This window comes from Stigmatopora argus, chromosome 11 (assembly GCF_051989625.1).
Source record: "Stigmatopora argus isolate UIUO_Sarg chromosome 11, RoL_Sarg_1.0, whole genome shotgun sequence".
NCBI lineage: Eukaryota > Metazoa > Chordata > Actinopteri > Syngnathiformes > Syngnathidae > Stigmatopora > Stigmatopora argus.
Genome location: NC_135397.1, coordinates 7,718,643 through 7,739,635, shown reverse-complemented (window position 1 = coordinate 7,739,635; position 20,993 = coordinate 7,718,643). Strand labels below are relative to the sequence as shown.

At 40.1% G+C, this 20,993-nt stretch overlaps 1 protein-coding gene across 4 annotated transcripts in view; it reads left to right on the top strand.

The window, feature by feature from the left end:
• The window catches only part of slc8a1b (solute carrier family 8 member 1b), a 119,189-nt gene that overhangs the window by 39,208 nt on the left and 58,988 nt on the right, over nt 1-20,993 (top strand). For 2 of the 4 annotated variants that reach the window (XM_077612681.1, XM_077612684.1), the window contains exons 1-4: nt 4,714-5,183; nt 14,731-15,624; nt 17,222-17,386; nt 18,920-19,710. In XM_077612681.1, the coding sequence (XP_077468807.1) occupies nt 14,782-15,624; nt 17,222-17,386; nt 18,920-19,710 (1,799 nt within the window). In that variant the 5' untranslated portion in view covers nt 4,714-5,183; nt 14,731-14,781. Of the gene's footprint in view, nt 1-4,713; nt 5,184-14,730; nt 15,625-17,221; nt 17,387-18,919; nt 19,711-20,993 lie in introns of those variants that run through there. The other 2 variants (XM_077612683.1, XM_077612682.1) reach the window with 1 other exon arrangement.

Sequence of the window (20,993 nt, the reverse complement as noted above, 5' to 3'; positions counted from 1 at the left end):
ACTCGTGATTGGTTGATTTTATCCATTCCTTTTACAATTTTTCAATGTAAATTACTCTCCATTCATTTTGTGTCATTATGCTTTTATTTCTTCTTTTAATGAAAACAAATAAGGGGGAACAGTAAATATTGTCTGATTTCTGCAGTCCTCAATCAACGCATAAGAATTTATGAACCAAAATGAAATATTTGCAGCATTTTCCTTTATTTTATAAGACAGGAATACACTTTCATAGTAATACATATTATAGTCCATCTTTTCTCAGTGCGTATTTTTTGCTTACAGTGAACATTTACTGAATTATATGTTATTCAGACATACACACATGCTCTTATAATGACACTGCGCCATGTCCAGTTGGGCACAACTCGCCCTCAACTCAACCCTATGGTCTACCGGGGGGGCTTTATGTCCACAGGTGACCCAGGGTCTGTGTCGCGCTCGTGCGTGCGTGTATGTGGGTGTGTTTGTCCGATTAAGCGGAAACATCATAAGGACATGTCCTCTGAGATTAGCACTTGTGTAAATGTCAAGCGTGTTTCGAGCTGCTGCTAATGAACACAAAGCTCCAAAGATTTCGGAAGGGGACAATAAACGGAAAAAGCATGAAATTGTGTGAAATGGCATTTGGAAAAATGGAAAAACTATCATGCTTTTAGAAATTTTATTTGAGATTGAAGATAATTGAGATCTAACAATAGTACAAGCAACACTGAAACAGAAAAAAAATAAAAACTGTTTATAGCAGCCATAACTTTAACATTATAAAGTTCTGGTTATTAAAACTGTGAATATAGAAAATAAACCGTTAGCCACATAATTATTCATGCAAATAAATAAAAAATGAACCACATCATGACAACACAATCTCAAGTATGAAATATATAATGATAGTGAAAATAAAAGTTAAATACAACTGTACTGTAAATCAAATAAAGTGAAATAATTTCAAATTGCATGCATCGCTGAAATTAAATGAAAAATAAAATTAAATGATGTACACTTTATTCTTCTCACTTTCTTTTAAAAACAAAAGCTATTTCTATTAAGTATTAATTTCCTCTTGGCTATATACAGACTTTTCCTGTAATGGCTTTCTTCTGACTTCTGATTGGCTAAAAGGGTCATCTGTTGTTCTCGGTTTGTGCCTGCAAATTCGATTTCACCCATGCCAACCACTTAGTGTGCCCGGTCCCACAAAAATAATGAATAGTGCAAAATCCCAGAAGAGCAAAAGGCGAAGAAAAGAGATCAAATGGATAACAACATCATCACAGTAAATACTATTTTCCAACTGTCACCCAACGTGAGTAAAGATGCGTTTGCTTGCTGGCTACAATTTCAATAAAAAAGGGGTTTTATCTTTCAAGTGCAGCAATACGGGTGTGTTATTACCGCTGTGTTCCCCCGCATTGCTGCTTTTTACCTTCTTCTTTGCCTCCGTGCCATATTTCTTCCAAGCCCCATCAGTTCTTCTAATACCTCTTCTTTCGTCTTGGCTTCCCAGCGTAAAAAAAAGAAGAAGAAAGTTTTGATTTATGGCCAGCGTTTGCCTGCCTGCTTCATCTAATTCTATATTTAAAACAATCTTCCTCTGGCCAAGATGTGCCCTCCCACAAATTAGTTTTTAACTCGTAGACATCCAATCCATTTGAAGTGGGATGGTTGGCAGCGAATGTCAATGTCAGCCCAAAAAAAATCTAATATATCCTCTATCACTATCAAGAGTTGTACAAGATTTACTCCAAAATTCATTTTGTCATTTTTATTGTCACACACTTGCAAATTCTCTCCAAATGGATTTAGAGATTAGATTAGAATTTTATTTCATCCCATATTCTTGGTTGCAGTAGCAAGACAGACACAAGACACAGAAGACATTGTAGACCTAGGTAAAAAAAACTGGAGCCACACACAGGAAGTCCACAAGGTGGGGACCTTCTGCAGACTGAGACTTAGGTTACCACACAGTCCCTCAGTAGTCTGTCTTGACCCTTCTTTTGCATTTACACGCAGTTTTTATGAGGGTAAAGTAGCATGAATGGCCTATACGTGCACAAACCCTGACGCTTCATTCATACATTTGGGATCTTGATGCACAGCCACAGGCAGCCTTATGTCATCGCAAATTTTGCACAGAGACGAGTCAATATTTAAACGCGCACATGGACACAGGTTACCTGGAGTACGGCGAGCCTGAGTAATGCAGCCGAAAGGGACGACGCTTACTAAGGCAACACTGAGTCACTCATGCTACATGAATTTCTCTGACACTTTCCTTTCAATTCTGGTCAGTTGAAAAAAAACATCTCTTTAAGGAACCATGACATCCTTAAAAATAGAACACTACATTTTAGAACCATCATTTAAATGCCAAAACAGGATCATCACTCCCCAAATCCACCCAGTCAAAATGGTTTGACTGTATATTGCGATCAAAGGAAAAATAATAATAATAATAATAATAATCGGACATATAGTGAAATTATAATTTATAGTTATTTTAAGGTAATATAGAGTTGCCATCCTATATTTACTAACCGAAAACAATGTGATAGTCAATTATGTTAATTTTCCTTATGGGCATGTATTTATAGACTGTGAAGTCGTCACCTAGGTGTTTGTTGTTGTTCTTCTTGTGGACAGTATCTTTGAATTGCTACTACTTCCTCATTTTTGAGCTAGTTATTTTGAAATGCGGTAGCTATGCAGCAAAGGTCAGTATCTATCGATCCTTGGAGATAGAGATTTTTTATTTTTTGTTTCAGGGCTGATTAATTAATTGTGGATTACAGTTAGGAGTTAGCCAATAGACGGTAGCCTTCTGTAGTTTAGGAAGTTGCCAGTAGACAACATGCACACACAGCAGGTGGACTTATTGGCCCTTATTTCGCTTGTAGGTCGCCAGTAAGCCAGCAGAAGATATGTGGGCACAGCCTTAAGTCTTTAGTGTGCTGTGGCACATTCGTGATTGGTTGATTTTATCCATTCCTTTTACAATTTTTCAATGTAAATTACTCTCCATTCATTTTGTGTCATTATGCTTTTATATTTCTTCTTTTAATGAAAACAAATAAGGGGGAACAGTAAATATTGTCTGATTTCTGCAGTCCTCAATCAACGCATAAGAATTTATGAACCAAAATGAAATATTTGCAGCATTTGCCTTTTTTTATAAGACAAGAATACACTTTCATAATGATACATATTACAGGCCATCTTTTCTCACTGCATATTTTCTGGCAGACAATAAGCTAATCGACTATAGAAATAACTGTTAGTGACCAATGTTGCTCACGTGGTTGTTTCTATCCAAATCTGATGAAACAACTAAAGCCCCTTAAAACCATTCGCGTGATCACATGACGTCCACCTTGCCATGCCAGCTCTCTGTTTTCTCCTCCACTCTTTTTCACCTGCAGCCACTCATGTCTTATTGGGGCTGCTGAAAATAAAGGAACTATTTTGGGGAAGAGAGAGAGAGGGTGGGCCAAAAAAAAGCCTAGGGCCCTTCTTCTATTCCCTTCCCCCTTCCTCTCCCTGGCAGCTTTAATGTGACACTGCAAAATGAAAGGGAACGAAATGGTACATATCGGCGGATCACAATACGAGAACATGAAAGTACATGATGTGAAATGTGTGACTTTAAATAACAGAATTTTAAATCGGTGTTGCGTGTAATTCAGAGCTCGCACTGAGATGGAAATAGAAAGCCAGGACAGGAAAATATCATTAGAAAGACAAGCGGTAGAGAAGTGAGAAGACATGTCCGGTTTATTTATAAAGCAGCCTTCTCATTGCCTCGAGAGAATCAGTGACACATGAGCCAAAATCATATTAAACATATTGCTATTGCATTCTAATTTGATAACACATACGTTTTATTCAATTAGGTTCTGTTTTCTATTTTGATACGAAATGAATTAGGGGGACCTCAACATGACAGAGAACCCTAACATTTTTCGATTTTCCTGGTGAAAGTCTGATATTGTGTCTTAAAGTTGACATTTTGCCATAATATCTGTAGATAGTGGTGTGAAATTGGAGTTTTGTGGGGGCTTTTTGGCTGGATGGGTGTGTTTTCCTTGTGTGTCCTGTCTGCATGATTGTATGAATTTCACCTGCTGTGTCCCTGCTGTTTGTGATTGCCATCAACCCCTGTCTGTGTATTCAAACCCCGTTTTTGTACATCCTTGCAGGGGTATTGCTTCCTGTCGCGAGTTATGTTTGTCTGTTCGTCGGCGTGCGTCTCCATAGTCAAGTTTCTATTTTTGTTCATTTTTTCCCAGTTTTTATTATTTGTAGGGCTATTTTGTCATTAACATCCCAAGTCGTGCACCAGCACTAAACTCTCGTTTGCCCGCTTCCTGCTCCTGGGTTCCACTCCGCTCGGCAGCCGAGGCGAAATCATACCACAAACAAAAAGTAGTGCACTTTCTATCGCCGTTAACGGCACCGAACGAGTTAAATATTTCCATATATGTTTGTAGTATAAGTCGCACCTAATTCCAAGTAGCACTGCCAAAAAAGCAAAGAGGACAGCTGACAGGAAAACGTCTACTGCCGTCCCTGGCAGCAAGTGAGTTTAGACATTGGGAAGGGAGGAAAAAAAAGGCGTGTGAAGAAAAGAGGAGTGTTTGCTTGTCAGAGAGAGAGAGAGAGAGAGAGAAAGAGAGAGTGAGTGAGAGAGAAGGTGGGTGGGGGTAACTGGAAGAGGAAGAATGAGGAAGACGAGCCTCTCTCCACTCCGGTCCCAATCCAAGCACACATGCGGGCTCTGCTGATGAGGCTCTACCACGGTCATTCAGGTCGCTCCGGAGGCGCTCCATGGAAACACGTCGACCTCACTCCCACCACCACCACTACCACCACCATCGCCGCCACCGCCACCAACAACAACAGATAAACAAACAAACAAACAAGGAAGCCAGGGGAACGAGAGGAAGAGGAAAAAAGTGCCCGTGTGCATGGGAATCCAGACTGGTGTGCCCCCCCTCCAGCACCACCACCACCACCACCACCACCGACGCCACCGCCACCCCCTCCTCTTCCTCCTCCTCCTCCTCCGACTTGTGTGCGCCTTCGCTCGGGGGCTCCGTCCGCCGCCTCGGTGGTTATAAGAGGACCTCCGCTCGGCTCACCTCCACTCGGATCATCTCCGCTCGGATTAACTCGTACGGAAGGTAGGAACTTTCCCCCCCTACTCTGCTACACTGTCTTTTGGGCTGATATCACACAGAAATGGAGCATCTGGTTGAGCGTCCGAGTGCGCAAGACGCCGGTGTAGCGACACCCGATTGGCTTCGGGCGTCCGTATTCACTTGCGTCTTTTGAGCGGCAGTGGCAATTACGCATGCTGATCACGTCCCTGTGTCTTACCCCTGTTTTTTTATTTTTTTTAATTGAGCTCCAAATTGGACCCCCGCTGGATATGAACGAACCGCTGATGCACTCAGGCGCATCTTAGGGATTTTTCATAGCACTTCAGCATGAAAAATGCTCAGATGCTGCTCTTTTTGGAAGATTCATGCCCCACTACTACTTCTACAATGCGGTCCCATCACTGGAAGGATTTCCAGGCATTTTCCTGCTTGACTTTAAGATGTATTATTATAACAATTCCCAGGTAGATTTGACTCCAATAAAGTGCGCCAATAGAAATGAATCATCTTGAAACCTTCATTGGGCAAATGACTATTTTTGGTCATTTAAAAAAAAGAGAATGCATCCTAGTAATATAATATTGACAAAATGATATAAAAATAATCATTAAAATGCACCTTTTTTATGTACATGGCATCAAAAGTTTTCACTAGCTCGAACCAAAATTTCCCAAATCACCTTTTGGGTCAAATAGGCCACAATATTTGTTATAGAAATGTAGAAATGTGGCCTACATAACCCAAAAGGTGATATCCAGCTTTGTTGTTGCAAAATCCCAATTATGCTTTGATATATTAATGTCATTTTTCCAACATTTATATTTAAATATTTCTATAAACAAATTATTATTTTTAAAATAAATAAAAACACCACTATAATGGATGGTTGTGGACCCCAATAACAGTCTAAAGTTTTTATTTATTTATTTTTTACAACAATGGACGCCCAATTTCCCCCGAGGCCTAGCTGTAAATGTTAATTTACGACTACCATTGACGGTGCTAGATGTCCAATTCATTGGGAGGGGCAAATGAAGAATGACTAGTCAATGCCAATTGATTTTTGCAATCAGGCAAATCAGATGGCTGCCAACCGGCCCAGTCAAAATGGATTGGTCATCTAGCGGCCTCAATGGCAGCCAAAGCGTTAAATAAGGGTTATACAACTGCATTGAGATTGGAAAACAGCACGGTCCTCAGTGGAAACGCTTTCATGTTGCCAATGACTCGGAAGGTTATCACAGCATGCCCCCCAGTCGTAAAGATCCCCTAATGGCCGGCGCTCATGCCGAAATGATCATAATGATGCAGTGCGGTGCTGCGTATGACAAATATGAGACAGTTTGCTTGAGCAGAGACGCTTGTTTGAACAGCTTTGAGCGCCTGCACCATGCATACAACTGTGGTGGGAGGAACACTGCTGTTTACGGTAAATATGGATCAAAAAGTTGAGGGTTTGCATCTGTTAATGGATACCTGAGGAGGCGGGACAACGACTGGTCACGAGATACTATTGAATGTCTTTTTAAAAGGAAAAACTGTATTATCTGACATGCTTGATTGCACAAATAATTGACTGATGGGTAGCTATCTGAACAGGAGTGCAGTACTGGTAACCATGTATCTGAAATCGATGCGCCGTACGTTGGACGTTCATCATCACGATTAGTGGCCATGTAGCAAAAAATGAAGATGGATGAAGTGGCCCAGTGAGTGGCTGGTAAGATTCCTTGGCCTCAGTTTAGGTCAAAAAGAGCCCAGAAAAACACAGTTAAAACATTTTTTGCAAATTTTGAGTTTGAAATTAGGGTTGTCCTGATAAGGATTCATTCACAAGAAAAAAAGCACATCCCAATGTCAAATATTTTCATTTTTCAAACATGAAAACTCACATTATTTTACTGCTTGCTGCCCATTCTCCTACCAGCTGTGTTGTGATGTTGCATAGTACCAAATCATGTGAAATACCGATTATCCTTGATCGTAGCAATGCTTTATGAGAGTGCAGCAATATTTTATAAATATAAAAACTGTTGCTTAAAAAATAACATTTTATGTATGTATCTATGTATGTATGTATGTATGCATGCATGTATGTATGTGTATATGTGTATGTATGTATATATATATATATATATATATATATATATATATATATATATATATATATATATATATATATATTATATACATGCATGCATACATACATACATAAAATGTTATTTTTTAAGCAACAGTTTTATTTATCAGCCATCCGGACCATTACAACATAGTACTATACATATCCCAATAATTAAACACATTCCTCATTCAACATTTAATTGTATGCAAGCCCCCCACCCCCTCGCTTTTCTATAAGTCGCTCAATGATGTAGTAGAACACGCACTCCAGAGCCACTGATGCTCGCTTGCTAAATAATGGATGCATCCAAACAAGCTTACATGTGAGAAATGAACACGCTCTAGCAATAGCCTGCCTAATACATGGCGTGTTGATGGAATTGGTTTTCTCATTGGCTCTGAGTACATGTGACGCAAATGAATTGATGATTGGTGAAAGCAACAGTGTGCTTTCATACAGCATTTTTGCATATGTGCAGAACTACAGCTGTGATTGGATTCATGCGTGCCTATTTCTTCTCTCGCACGATACAATCCACGCTTACATACAGGATTATTGTAGTACTGTGTACCAGCTTTAGATGCCCATCATGTTTCAATGTCATTGACGACAATAGAGGTCACATCTATTTTGCCCTTTAACCCCGAACTTCACTACTTGGACTCCAAAGGTAATGTTTTGTACCAGTCGCTGATTCCAAATAAATAAACCCAGTCACGGATTTGGTTAAAATTGAACTCGTATGTTTATATTTTTGTAACTTTTTCAGATCTCAAACTGGAACTCTTAATAATGTTCTGCACCTTTTTATCAGGTCAAACACTGGCAGAAATAGGAGTGTCACTCCATTTTACCAGGTCCGAAAAAGTACAGGGAGTACTTGAAATATGAAGTATCATGTGTATGAATCAGTAATTAGTCATTTTGAACAGATGACCGCTGTCCCTTCAAGAGTTGAAGTTCCCCAATGCCAATCAAGACCGCCAATACTGTTCCAGAATAACCTTTGCAGCTATGACTAGACCTTGAACCGACTAATAATTACATCTGTACGCTATTTTTAGCATGTGTTTACCCTCCGAGTTGCTGACCACGCCGTGATCATTTTCGGAAGCGCCGGCTATAAAAGAAAAGATGATTAATGTCGGATCTAACCACAGACGCGTGTTAAGTCCAAATTGCAAGCCGACACATGTTCACGTCACGAAATGAGACACCACGGGTGCCCCTTCTGGCCTTCGAAAATGAAATACCCACACTGTGGTCCTCTCATTAATCGTATACTGTGTCCTACTTTGCTGCCTTGGACACTTTGTTTTGATTTCATTTGGCTCTCCTCACCGTTTACATTCTCTTCCAATGTTGCCAAAGTTTGAAATGTTTCATCATCCGTTCGCGAGTAGCATTCGCTTGGATGTTTCGGGTCTTTTCTGACACGCGTCACCCCCACCGAGAAGCACCGATTCATCATGCGTAATTCCCCACTTTTTTACGTTGGCGTTTTGGCAGAGTCTGACGTGGGTGCGCAACATGTTTTTTGGTTTTCTCGTCACTTTATGGCTTGTTTTGCTGTTGCGGCAGCCTCAAGGTAGTAAAATTTTGGCGGCTTGATGGAATTCGACTCGCTTTCAAAATGTTGATGGTTAACTTTAATAGTATTGTCGCTAGGTTTTGAGACCACCGTGTCAACCTCAGGAGTGTAGCGAGTCAAACATGCGCCTCACGTTTTGCCCCTTTTATGCATCATCTCGCTTTACCCCCCCACTGGGTTCCTCTTGAACGCGAGCCCGGCCTTTTTTGATGGCGGCTCACGGGGGATATTATGAAACGTGATATTTCAATTAGAAATCAATGAAGCTGCCAGAGCTCAGCGGGCCAAAGCTGGCTGGTCTTACCCACACGCGCACTTGATACTGCTAGCTGCTAATGCAGTTATATTCCCTTTGTCTATTGATTCAAAGCTCCTCATTTTTTTTTGCATCGTTGGGACTCATTCTCAGATGATATAATAGGTCATTGTTTCATGGTATGCCTAAAATTGATTAAAAACTGTATCAAAGGGTTAATACTTTTTTCCCTTTAGAAACATTATAAAATCCAAATTTATTAAAATATATAAACTTTTGTCTATTTTTGAAGGAAAAACTAGAGACAATTGAAATGTAATATGAGCTTTAAAAATAGAATTAAAAAAGTACAGTTGAAAGTAAATTAAAAAAAATAATAATATAATTCTCCCCCAGAAATCTTAAACTAGTTTGTCTTTTTCGAAAACAAACAATCCAGTCAAGTTTAACTTCAATCAGAAATGTCTAATTATCATGTGACAATATTCTGAAATGCATAACTACAATGATGTAGCTAAATGAAAATACACAACATATACATACCTGTTTAAATCATTTTAAAACAATGGAGTGTCGTTAGGAAACAAACAACGCAAACAACTACAGCTATCACAATGGGTAGAGTCTGATTTATGATCCCATAAAAACTCTATCAAAGGCATGTTATTGCTTTGGTGGAATCTGAAGATCTAAATGTCCTGCCAGAAGCATTTTGCTACTTTTCAGCCATGACTACAGGCTGAGGTGCACTGAATTCTCTTCTCAGAAAACAAGCGGTAAAGATTTCGTGCCCTTACTCTAACCTTAAAATCTGAATAAATGGCCCTTGCGTTGATTTGAATGGCAAAAGAGAGTTTTCATTTTCCTCCCATGGCGATGTAGGTTTTCTTCGGGTACTCGGGTTTCCTCCCACTTCCCAAAAATGTAAATGCTTGGCTGATTGAACACTTCAAATTGTCCACAGGTATAAATGTGTGCATGCATGATTGTCAGTATCCATGTGCCCTGTGATTGGCTGTCAACAAATTCAGGGTGTACCCCGCCGACTGGCCGTTGTTTCCTGGGATAGGCAACAGCCCTAACTTGACGCTTGCAAGGAAAAACGTCTCCAATAATGAATGAATCAAATGTTAAATGCATGTTAGTCACATGTCTCAAGTAGTGCTGCAACCTAAAACTATCATTGTAAACAGAAGCTGACATTTTTATGCTTAACTGTAAAGACAGCTAATTATTTACTAATACTTGTGAGTGCTTTTGACTTTTAAGACTGCTCTATAAATTGAATAACATTAATATTGGATTATAAGTATTGCTTTTTCCATTGTTTTTCCTGCATTACTCCCTTCAATCATGGTTGCTATCTGCTGGCCAAAACACATTTATGGCGATAATGACCAAAGGTAAAATATCGAAAGAAAGCTTGATATAGTTTTGACGATATACATTGTCATATTGCACATCACTAGTGAACACAGCCTTCATCACCAGAGAATATATTAGAAATATTCAATAAATGAGCCTTCTAACCTAATGCATGGGCTGCCACCTGTGAAATTGTTTGATTTATCTCATTACGGGGCTCTAGAAATGAACTGTCAGACGAGTGACGATTTCTTACTTTAGCAATCCACCCACCAGAACAATGCGGTCATTTTCATCCCCAATAATCATGTTTAAAGTGCAGCAGTGTGCCATTAAACAGCCGGCAGAGGGATTTGGGAGGGGGACTAGTATATGGTTGTCTTCAGCCCTTTACTTGTTGGGGGGAAAAGAAGGGAAAGAAGCAAAGTCCCTTAAGTGAAGAAAGGGATGAAAAATCCAAAGCACACTGAATTATTTATTGTCTGAAATGCCACACAAAGCCGGGTGTGACCGCAAAAGGCAAGGAGCCGCTGCCAGACCAAGACGAGAAAATCCTCGTTCTGGAGTGACGTTTCATTTACCAGTTATACAGCCATATCGCAAAAAAAATAATGAGATTAATGCCTGTATTTATGGAGCTGAGAACATTGTGCACTAAGCCTTCGTTGCACTCCTTCGCTGCTACCGACGGGGCTAGATTTACCAGCCAGTTTCACTGGGAGGGTTGGCAGAAATTGTCAAGTCCTCACAGTTCAACTGGTTTTGATGCATATAGTGCCCTGACATTTAACCATAATAGGTGTCAAATCAATTAGTTTGAAGTACATTTTTGTTCATTCACCATACCAACAAGTTCAAATGGATTGGACGTCCTCTGTCAATGGCATTTAATGAGTTATTAATGAAATTACATGACAAAAAATGTGATGTATGTGGCACCAGGTCTTTTTAATGACCAAAAACAATCACTTGTCTGATGAACGGTTAATGGAAAATATGTTTTAGAATTGCCTGGGGGTGAAAAATAACAAGCACAACTTCATTAGGATTATTTGCACTGTGCTAATTAATGCACTGATTACAGCTAATATGTCTTTCTTTTTTTTTAAATGTAGGGTACTGTTGTTAATGGCATGGCAGCAAGAAAAGCAGGAAAGTGCTGATGCAGTCATCGATATTTAGTTGTTTAAAGGGTGCTACAGTGTGACGTTTAATTATTTCGCAAATGAACGACGCTATCTGGGTCGGGCTTTGTTATTGATTGCTCCCGTAAAGGATTTAAGTGCATGATTGTGGAAATTAGCCCATTAGAGATTTGTGGATGTTTAAGTTCATCCTTATGTTAGCATGAACACTCATGCAAATTTACTTTCTTAAATTGTGCCCATGTTTTTTCCTTGAACCACTTGATATAAATCACTTTAGGAAATCTCTTTTTAGTTCTTTTTGAAACAGTTGGGATTGAATTTGCAAGCAACATTGCGCTCCATTTCATGAGACATAATTAATCAACAATCCCAGACCAATTTTTACCAACCGCTGAATCGATTATCATGTCTATCGTTACTTCTTATCCCCAATTCAATTACAACACTCTCCCGTTGAGCCAGTACATCTCTCTGAAGCACACCCGCATTGTATCTTGTTTGTTTCGTCCGCACAATAATGAGCGCGGCATCGAGCGGTGTTTAAAAAAAAAAGAATCCCACTTGAGCAGCCCACTCCTCCGTTCATTCTTTAGTTAATTACAGGGACAAATACCGTAGTTACAGCTATGTGTGGTCATCCAATGCAAGTCATGATCTCTTTAACAATTAAGCAATTAAACAAGAAGTGTAAAGTTGATTGGTTTTATAGCTGTCGTTCAGACGTCTCCGACGCTTAGAATGAAAAGATGTGACAATTGTTGATCATAAATGTCAATTAGCTTCTTAAATTGCCATTAGGGCTGCCACAAATGATTATTTTGATAATCGACTAATGAGTTCACATATAATTGATGCTATTTACAGTTCATATAGCAGAAAACAGAGAAAATTTACCGTATTTTTTCTATCGAAAATGAAAACAATATTTTAAATTATATTCAGATTTATTTGTAATAGGAAACGGAAGAGGTCATTTAATTTGAGAGTAATGAGACCAAAGGTCACAGAGGTCAGAACTATAGTGATGCTTTGAATTTGACTGCTTAGATGTTAATCTGAATCTCCTTTAGTTTACTTATATTTTAATTCAATTTTAAGCTATATATATATATTATATATATACATTTATATATATGTATATATATATACATGTATATATGTATGTGTATATATAATCTGAATCTCCTTTAGTTTACTTATATTTTAATTCAATTTTAAGCTATATATATATTATATATATACATTTATATATATGTATATATATATACACATGTATATATATGTATATGTGTATATATATATATGTATATATATACATGTATATATGTGTGTATATATATACATATATATGTATATATATACATGTATATATGTATATGTGTGTATATATATATATGTATATATATACATGTATATATGTGTATATATTTATATACATATATATATATATATATATATACATGTGTATATATATATATATGTGTATATATATACATATATACATGTGTATATATATATATATTTATATATATATATATATATATTTATATATTTATAAATATAGATTCTTCAAGTCTTAGCTTTAAAACATTTAATAAATTAAAAAAAATGAAAAGTTTAAAATCACTATGTCCGTCTGATCATTATTCTTACGTAAGGCAGACATAACCAGCAGCCATCGTGGTGCAAACAGTGGCCGTTTGCCTACCGCTTGTAAATTCCCCACTACTACGGCAGCGTTTGTTATCTTGCCGGCCAGATTGAAAACACAATTTTGAATCACCGCCAGCCAAAGGTGTTTATGTTGTATCCTCATTTACTCGGCAAACCTCGTTACAAGTCAGCCTGAAATGATTATTGGGAACTCTGGGTAACCGTCCCACAGGCCTAAGAGTAGGGGGGGAAAAAAAACCTTTCCTTGGATGTTGAGAAATTCGAGTTTATCTTTGGTGGTGTTATTTGAACTTCTTGCCCTCAAAGCGCAATACAAACACCTGAAAGATACCTTTTGATGTTTGAGCTTCTGCTCCTGCTTCCCAATGAACTGCAGTATACATAAACCACATTAATTTTGCAGAGGCTTGTCTAGAAATATACCCAACCAGATGGAGGTAACGAAAGCTGGTTGTCCCCATATAGAACAGAAGGTTATCGATATGCCATCAAAATTTTCCGGTAGAAAAGTGGCTGCCAACACATGGTTGGTCATTCACCCTCAAAATGAATTCTATGTCACTGGCAATCAAATTCCTCTGAGTTTGAAATAATTGGATGTCTCCCGAATTGTAAATGTATCTGGTCCTATTTTTTTTATGCAATTAACAAAATATATACAAAAACGCCCAAAACTTGTAATACAGTTTTTGTCAGACACACAGATTCCACAAAATTTGACAAAATATTTTCCAATTATTTTAACTAGAAAGTAACTCGGAAATGCTTCCTTATAATTGGGAGTGGTCAATAGTCTACTGCACCGTGTCAAAGTGGCGGCCCGGGGGCCGAATCTGGCCCGCCGCATCATTTTGTGTGGCCCTGGAAAGTAAATCATGAGTGCCGACTTTCTGTTTTAAGATCAAATTAAAATGAAGAGTATAGATGTATATTAAATTTCCTGATTTTCCCCCTTTTAAATCAATAATTGTAATTTTTTAATCATTTTTTCTGTGTTTTTAGTTCAAAAATCATTTTGTTAAAATCTAAAAATATATTTAAAAAAGCTAAAATAAACATTGTTTTAGATTTATAAAAAAACTGAATATCCAGGGCGTTTAATCCAGTTCTTTTATTCCATTTATTTAAAAAAAATCTAAATATTATATCTAAAATGGTCCGGCCCACGTGAAATCGAGTTGACGTTAACGCGGCCCGCGAACCAACCCGACTCTGACACTCCTGGTCTACTGGATGTTACTGAAATTTAGTAGTCTTTCCCATTAATAGTCTCATCTTAGAATATTGCAGGTAGATTTCCTGATCCACGTTGTTGTAGCATCAAATCTTGATATAATTGTGTCGCAAAATGTTTCCTGTCATACTTAATAAATCAATTCTGATTAACGTCTTATTTTGTCCTTTTTCCCCAGATTCAGCACCGTCATCTATAGTCGCCTCTCGTCTCCAGTCCGGACGTCAACATGGCTCTGAACCTGTTGGTCGTGGCCCTTGTCCTGCTCGTCAGGCTTCAGCCTTTGCTCGCCGGCGCTCCTCCCGATGCCGGCATTACCGGATCACTGCCAGCGGTGTCTCCCAATAAGACGGAGTGCGGAAAGGCGGCAGAGTGCTCGCCCGGTGTCTTGCTGCCAGTGTGGGAGCCGATGAACCCATCGTTCGGCGACAAAGTGGCCCGGGCGACGGTGTACTTTGTAGCGCTGGTGTACATGTTCCTCGGCGTTTCCATCATCGCCGACCGCTTCATGGCGTCCATCGAGGTGATCACCTCCCAGGAGAAGGAGATCACCATCAAGAAACCCAACGGCGAGACCACCACCACCACGGTCCGCATCTGGAACGAGACCGTTTCCAACCTCACCCTCATGGCCCTGGGCTCCTCGGCTCCGGAAATCCTGCTGTCCGTCATCGAGGTGGTGGGCCACGGCTTCGACGCCGGCACCCTGGGCCCGTCCACCATCGTGGGTTCGGCCGCCTTCAACATGTTCGTCATCATCGGGATTTGCGTCTGGGTGGTGCCCGACGGCGAGACCCGGAAAGTGAAGCATCTGCGGGTGTTCTTCGTCACCGCGTCCTGGAGCATCTTCGCCTACATCTGGCTTTACCTGATTCTGTCGGTCATCTCGCCCGGAGTGGTGCAGGTGTGGGAAGCCCTGCTCACCTTCTTCTTCTTCCCCATCTGCGTGCTTTTCGCCTGGGTGGCGGACCGCCGCCTGCTCTTCTACAAGTACGTGTACAAACGCTACAGGACAGGCAAGCAGCGCGGCATGATCATCGAGACCGAAGGCGACCGGCCGCTTCCTTCTAAGGTATACTAGTCGCTCTCCGTCTCCATCAAAGTTTCACTTGCACATATAGACTTCAGAGCCTTATCTCGAAAGTCGGGCTCTGTTTTATTTTTCTCGGCAGCTCGAGCCTCGGTTCCAACGGCCTTTACGTTTGGTTGTCTTTCCTATCAGAGATGTTTGTTACAGATGTCACATTTCAGCACACTCGCTTCCATTAAAAATGACGTGCGCATCGGACACATGTAAACAACAGTAAAACCATAAAAGGATGCAAAGACAAGAGAAGGCACGAGCCACTTTTATACGCAACATCCAAGCTGGCTTTCTCCCGGGTTGCTGTTTTCCAACTGAATACTAGCAAAATACAAGATCCCTTTTGTGGAGATACCTAAAAAAATTCTCAAGTTATACCAACTTCAGTACTTTTTCCATAGGTACTTTAGATTTCATTTTTAGGCTGAATCGCCCAGCTCTACTTTTGTTCACCAAGTGTCCTTCAAGAAAGATCAATGAATGATAGTGTCAGGTGTAAAAAAAAACTCCTGTCCTCGAATGGTAGAATGACCTCACACACAGCTCTGCCAAGTCGACTTTATGTCCATATTCCAGCATTTTGAATAACTGCTCACTATTAAGGCATCATAAAACTACCGGAAGACGATGCTTAGCTGGTGGACTTCATTTTCTTCATTCCAAAACGATGCAATAAAAGACAACTTTTAAGGTGTCATAATACATTTCTGGCTCTAAAACTCCCTTAAGCAGAAAATTCCTCGGTTGATCATATCTTCCTTTTACAGATTGTTTTAAAATGATGACTTTAAAGTCACGACAAAAGGGACATGCCCTTGTCCCTGCCCTGAAACTACCTATAATTGCCACGGCAACTTAGTTCTCCCCATTCCAGAATAGTAAAAAAAATGTCGTTTGTGTCAGTCTGAAAGGAACTTACAAATATTATCAGCTCTGATACTACCTTCAGATGAATAATTATAAGATCGATGCCAGAACCCACTCCACATTGGTGGTAAAATGCTGACGTTTAAGTAGTGTATAAGGGCTGTACTTAAAAATGCATTTTAGTCAGCAAATATTCTACTTGGCAGGATAATGTCACCAGTGAAAGCACGTTATTTTATGCTTTATAAATGTTTTTTCCCTAATAGAGAAGTTTCATACTAAAATTATCTAATAAAACAATGTTGTGCTCATTCAATGTTTCTTTGAGGCATTTTAGCTACCATTAAAGTGTTGTAATACAAAGAGATAAGAGCATGCAAACAAACCGGGTTTGCAGCCTCGAAGGATGAAGATTTTCAAATTGCGACAGTGTTAAATTGCCAATTTCCCTCAAGTGCTAAAGGAACATTTATTTACAATCACAACCTTCATAACCTTTCGATCCCCGACAGCTACAAAATGAAACAAAAAGCAAATGATGGATGTGTTTATGGTCAATGAGGTCATCTCTCGGCAACGACGTGCATGGAAACCAGTTGTGCCGCGTTTTCAGATTTTAGTGTGGCAAGCATAATTTAATGGCAAGATGACATCATCCATAGCTGGATAACAGAATTGTATCAAAAGGAGTAAACGCTTGGTCTGGTTTGTCTCTAAGGTGGACATCGAGATGGACGGCAAGATGCTCAATTCTCATGGCGTGGACTTCCTGGATGGCCCGTTGGGTTTGGATATCGATGAAAAGGACCTGGACGAGGAGGAGACTCGTAGAGATATGGCCAAGATTCTCAAGGAGCTCAAACAGAAGCACCCCGACAAAGAGGTGAGGAGAGATTTACTTGTCTTCAGGCATTTTCTTCTTCATCACTTTGAGAGTAGTTACGGATGTCGAGAATGGTGGAACTGGGTTGACACGGTCTGATCTCCTCAGTGCTCCTTGTTCAAGAAAAACCATCCTTAGTGGGCTTATTGGTCAAATGTTGTTGAATGAATGAATTTTTTAAGGGTTGAATTTAATTCACTGGCTGTCATTAAAAGCGCTAGGCGTCCAATCCATTTTGACTGGAAGTCAATTTTTTGACCTCTGTGACATTTGATCTCATTGCCCAAAATATAATCACTTATTCCATTTCAAATGACAAACATCCTGTAAATTTAATGGTAAATTAATTTGTTCTTATTATCTTGAACACAAACATTTATGGCATCTTTGACCTCATTACTTCAAATTTAACAACCTCTTCCATTTCTTTCAAATATATGCTGCAAGTTTGTTTAACATTTATTCATGATGTTCAGCACAAACATTTCTGACCTCTATGACTTTGCAATTAGACATCATTGCTCCCAAATGTAATCACCTCTTATATTTGACATTACAAACACATGCAGACAGTTTGATAATAATCCCACAAACATTCAAACTAACTTAATACATAATTTAAAGGGGACTTAATACATCCGCCTTCCGTAAATTTCCCCTACTAGTGGATTTAAAAACATTACATTCTAAAAACAACAATGCTTTTTGACAGTAATATTTTCGAACTTTTGTCTCTGCTCTTTTATTGAATTGATTCGCTGAGTGAACATACACACACAGTGAAGCCTTACTGTTTCCAAGCTTTTGTAGGCCTGAATTAAGGAGTCACAATCAACCGGTACGAATGAGGAAGCAGTAATTCTATGATGTGTTGATGAATCCCGACATTAGACTCGCTCAAAGATTTAATAGCATCATAAAACAGATCATGCAAGGCTTTGTGAGGCATTACACGGCTGTCTTAGTCGAACGTCCAAGGTATTACTTTCAGTTGTCGACTCCTCGGCTTTTATATCTCCCTCACATCGCTCGCCTTCCACCTTTACAAGCGCATCCGTGTCCCAAGATAGTCTTGTTTCCGATACGAGCGTGTCTGTGAGGTCGTCTTCTCGGGATGTTTTAGGTCCACCGGCTCTTTTTCAAATCATATTTGCTGACATGATACTTTGCTCTACCAGAAAATTTTATGACCAGACTTGTCAGAGGGGAATACATGGACGGCGTGAAGGAAAGAATCAGAATGATATTATCGTTCCCAAGAACTATTTTTCCAAACTGTTATCGGCCACGCAATGATGCTTCAGAGTGGGGAATGTTTGAAATAGTTGAGAAAATAAATCCTCAAATACAACTCAAATATTCCATTTTAAAACACTAGGAATCAGATATTTCAACGCAAATAGTCTCAACACAAGTAGACTGACAATATAACACTACTCGTGTGCATGTTTGATAAATCGAAGACTCCTGGGACTTGAGTGTTGGACAAGCACTATAGAAAATGTATGTATCCTTTTGTGTCATTGTATTCAGGTGGAGCAGCTAATAGAGCTTGCCAACTATCAAGTACTGAGCCAGCAACAGAAGAGTCGCGCTTTCTACCGCTGCCAGGCCACCCGCCTCATGACGGGCGCTGGCAACATCTTAAAGAAACACGCCGCCGACCAGGCGCGCAAAGCCGTCAGCATGCACGAGGTGCGCTCAGACATCGGAGAAAACGACCCCATCTCCAAAGTGTTCTTCGAACCCGCCACTTACCAGTGTCTAGAGAACTGCGGCACGGTGGCGGTGAACGTCATGCGGCGGGGCGGCGACCTGGCCAAGACCATTTCCGTGGAGTACCGAACCGAGGACGGCACGGCCAACGCCGGCTCGGACTACGAGTTCACCGAGGGCATGGTGGTGTTCAAACCCGGCGAGACGGTCAAGGAGATCCGCGTAGGGATCATCGACGACGACATTTTCGAGGAGGACGAGAACTTCTTGATCCACTTGTCCAACGTCCAAGTCCTGACCTCGGAGGGCGAGGAGCCCACGGAGGACGAGTCGGCCAACCACGTGGACTCGGTGGCCTGCCTGGGCCTGCCGGCCACGGCCACCGTCACCATCTTTGACGACGACCACGCGGGCATCTTCACGTTCGAGGAGCCCGTGTTTCACGTTAGCGAGAGCGTGGGCACCATGGAGGTGAAGGTCCTGAGAACGTCGGGCGCCCGCGGCGTGGTCACGCTGCCCTACAAGACGGTAGAGGGAACGGCCCGGGGCGGCGGCGAGGACTTCGAAGACGCGCACGGCGTGTTGGAGTTCCAGAACGACGAGATCTTGTGAGTACCCGCGTTAACGTGAATGTTATGGATGAGAAAGTGAGGTACGATGTGGTCACAATGATGGTTCGCTCAACTTTAGCATCTTCCTTTTTCATTTCTATCAATCTGTCCACTCTTTTGCTATTTTGGTATATTTCTGCTGCTTTAATCTCCTGATGGTAAAGTACTCGTATCACGTGACTTCGAGTCAGACTTGATTTGCCAGTTTTACAACTTTGGGTCAGTGGTGAAAAGGAACAAAATGCATAGTGTGCTACGAGTGTTACCTTGATTGTTGACAACTCTCCAAATCCTTTTTCATATTAGTGGACTATGTTATTATAATATTACTCCCAAAGTCTGATAATTCATTTGAAAACTACAGAAAGAGTAAGAAAAAAGTGGGTATTTATGGTTGTTGTTTTTACTTAAAACTTATACATAGCCATGTGATGATAACCGGTTAAGAAAATGAATGAATGAATATTTCGTATCAGATTATTTTATCAGAATATACATATACTTTTGTTTGCTTAGTATGAAACACGCCACACAAGCGTAACAAAGATGACAGAAGCGAAGATAAAATGCAGATTTTTAACTCATTCACTGCCATTGAGGGCGATAGACGTTCAATCCGTTTCACAGTTCAAATGGATTAGACGTGTTTCATTGTCAATGACAGCCAATGTGTTAAGAACCTAAAACAATGAGCATTCAGGCAATCATTTAGACATTTCAACATATTCAAATAGTGGTCACCTATAATAAACCAATGATGTATCGGTTAATTGCGAAAGCCACACCCAAGAAAGCCTAATGTCTGAATCAACTTGAGGTGTTTTTGTTTTCTCGCAGCTGTGCTTTTAGGATTCCACAGGGCCTCTGTTTTAATCTTCTAAGGGTTGTTATCGATCGCTGGCTTTCTTGGCGCTCTGCACGCTCAGCAGGTTTCGGCCACCGTGTGCTGCAGGGTTAAAGATGTTAAAAAACAGGATTATTTGTTGCTAGAATCTTAATCGGCGGAAAATTTAAAGCAGAAGACTTTAATGATAAATCACGCAGAGACGACGACTGCCCTGAGAATGGAGCAATCGATCGATAAGCTCGTCAACTTGACTCACGCTGCATGCTAACCCAGGTTTTCCTGAGCACTGCAGGGGCAATCATTAACAGTCAGGCTCTTTGTTTTAGCGACTTGCATTCAGAAAGAACACCTTGCGTATAACTGGATTTTTCCCATCATGATACAGACGTTTAGCCTCCGTTTGAAACTGAACTGGATGCTAACTGGATCTTTG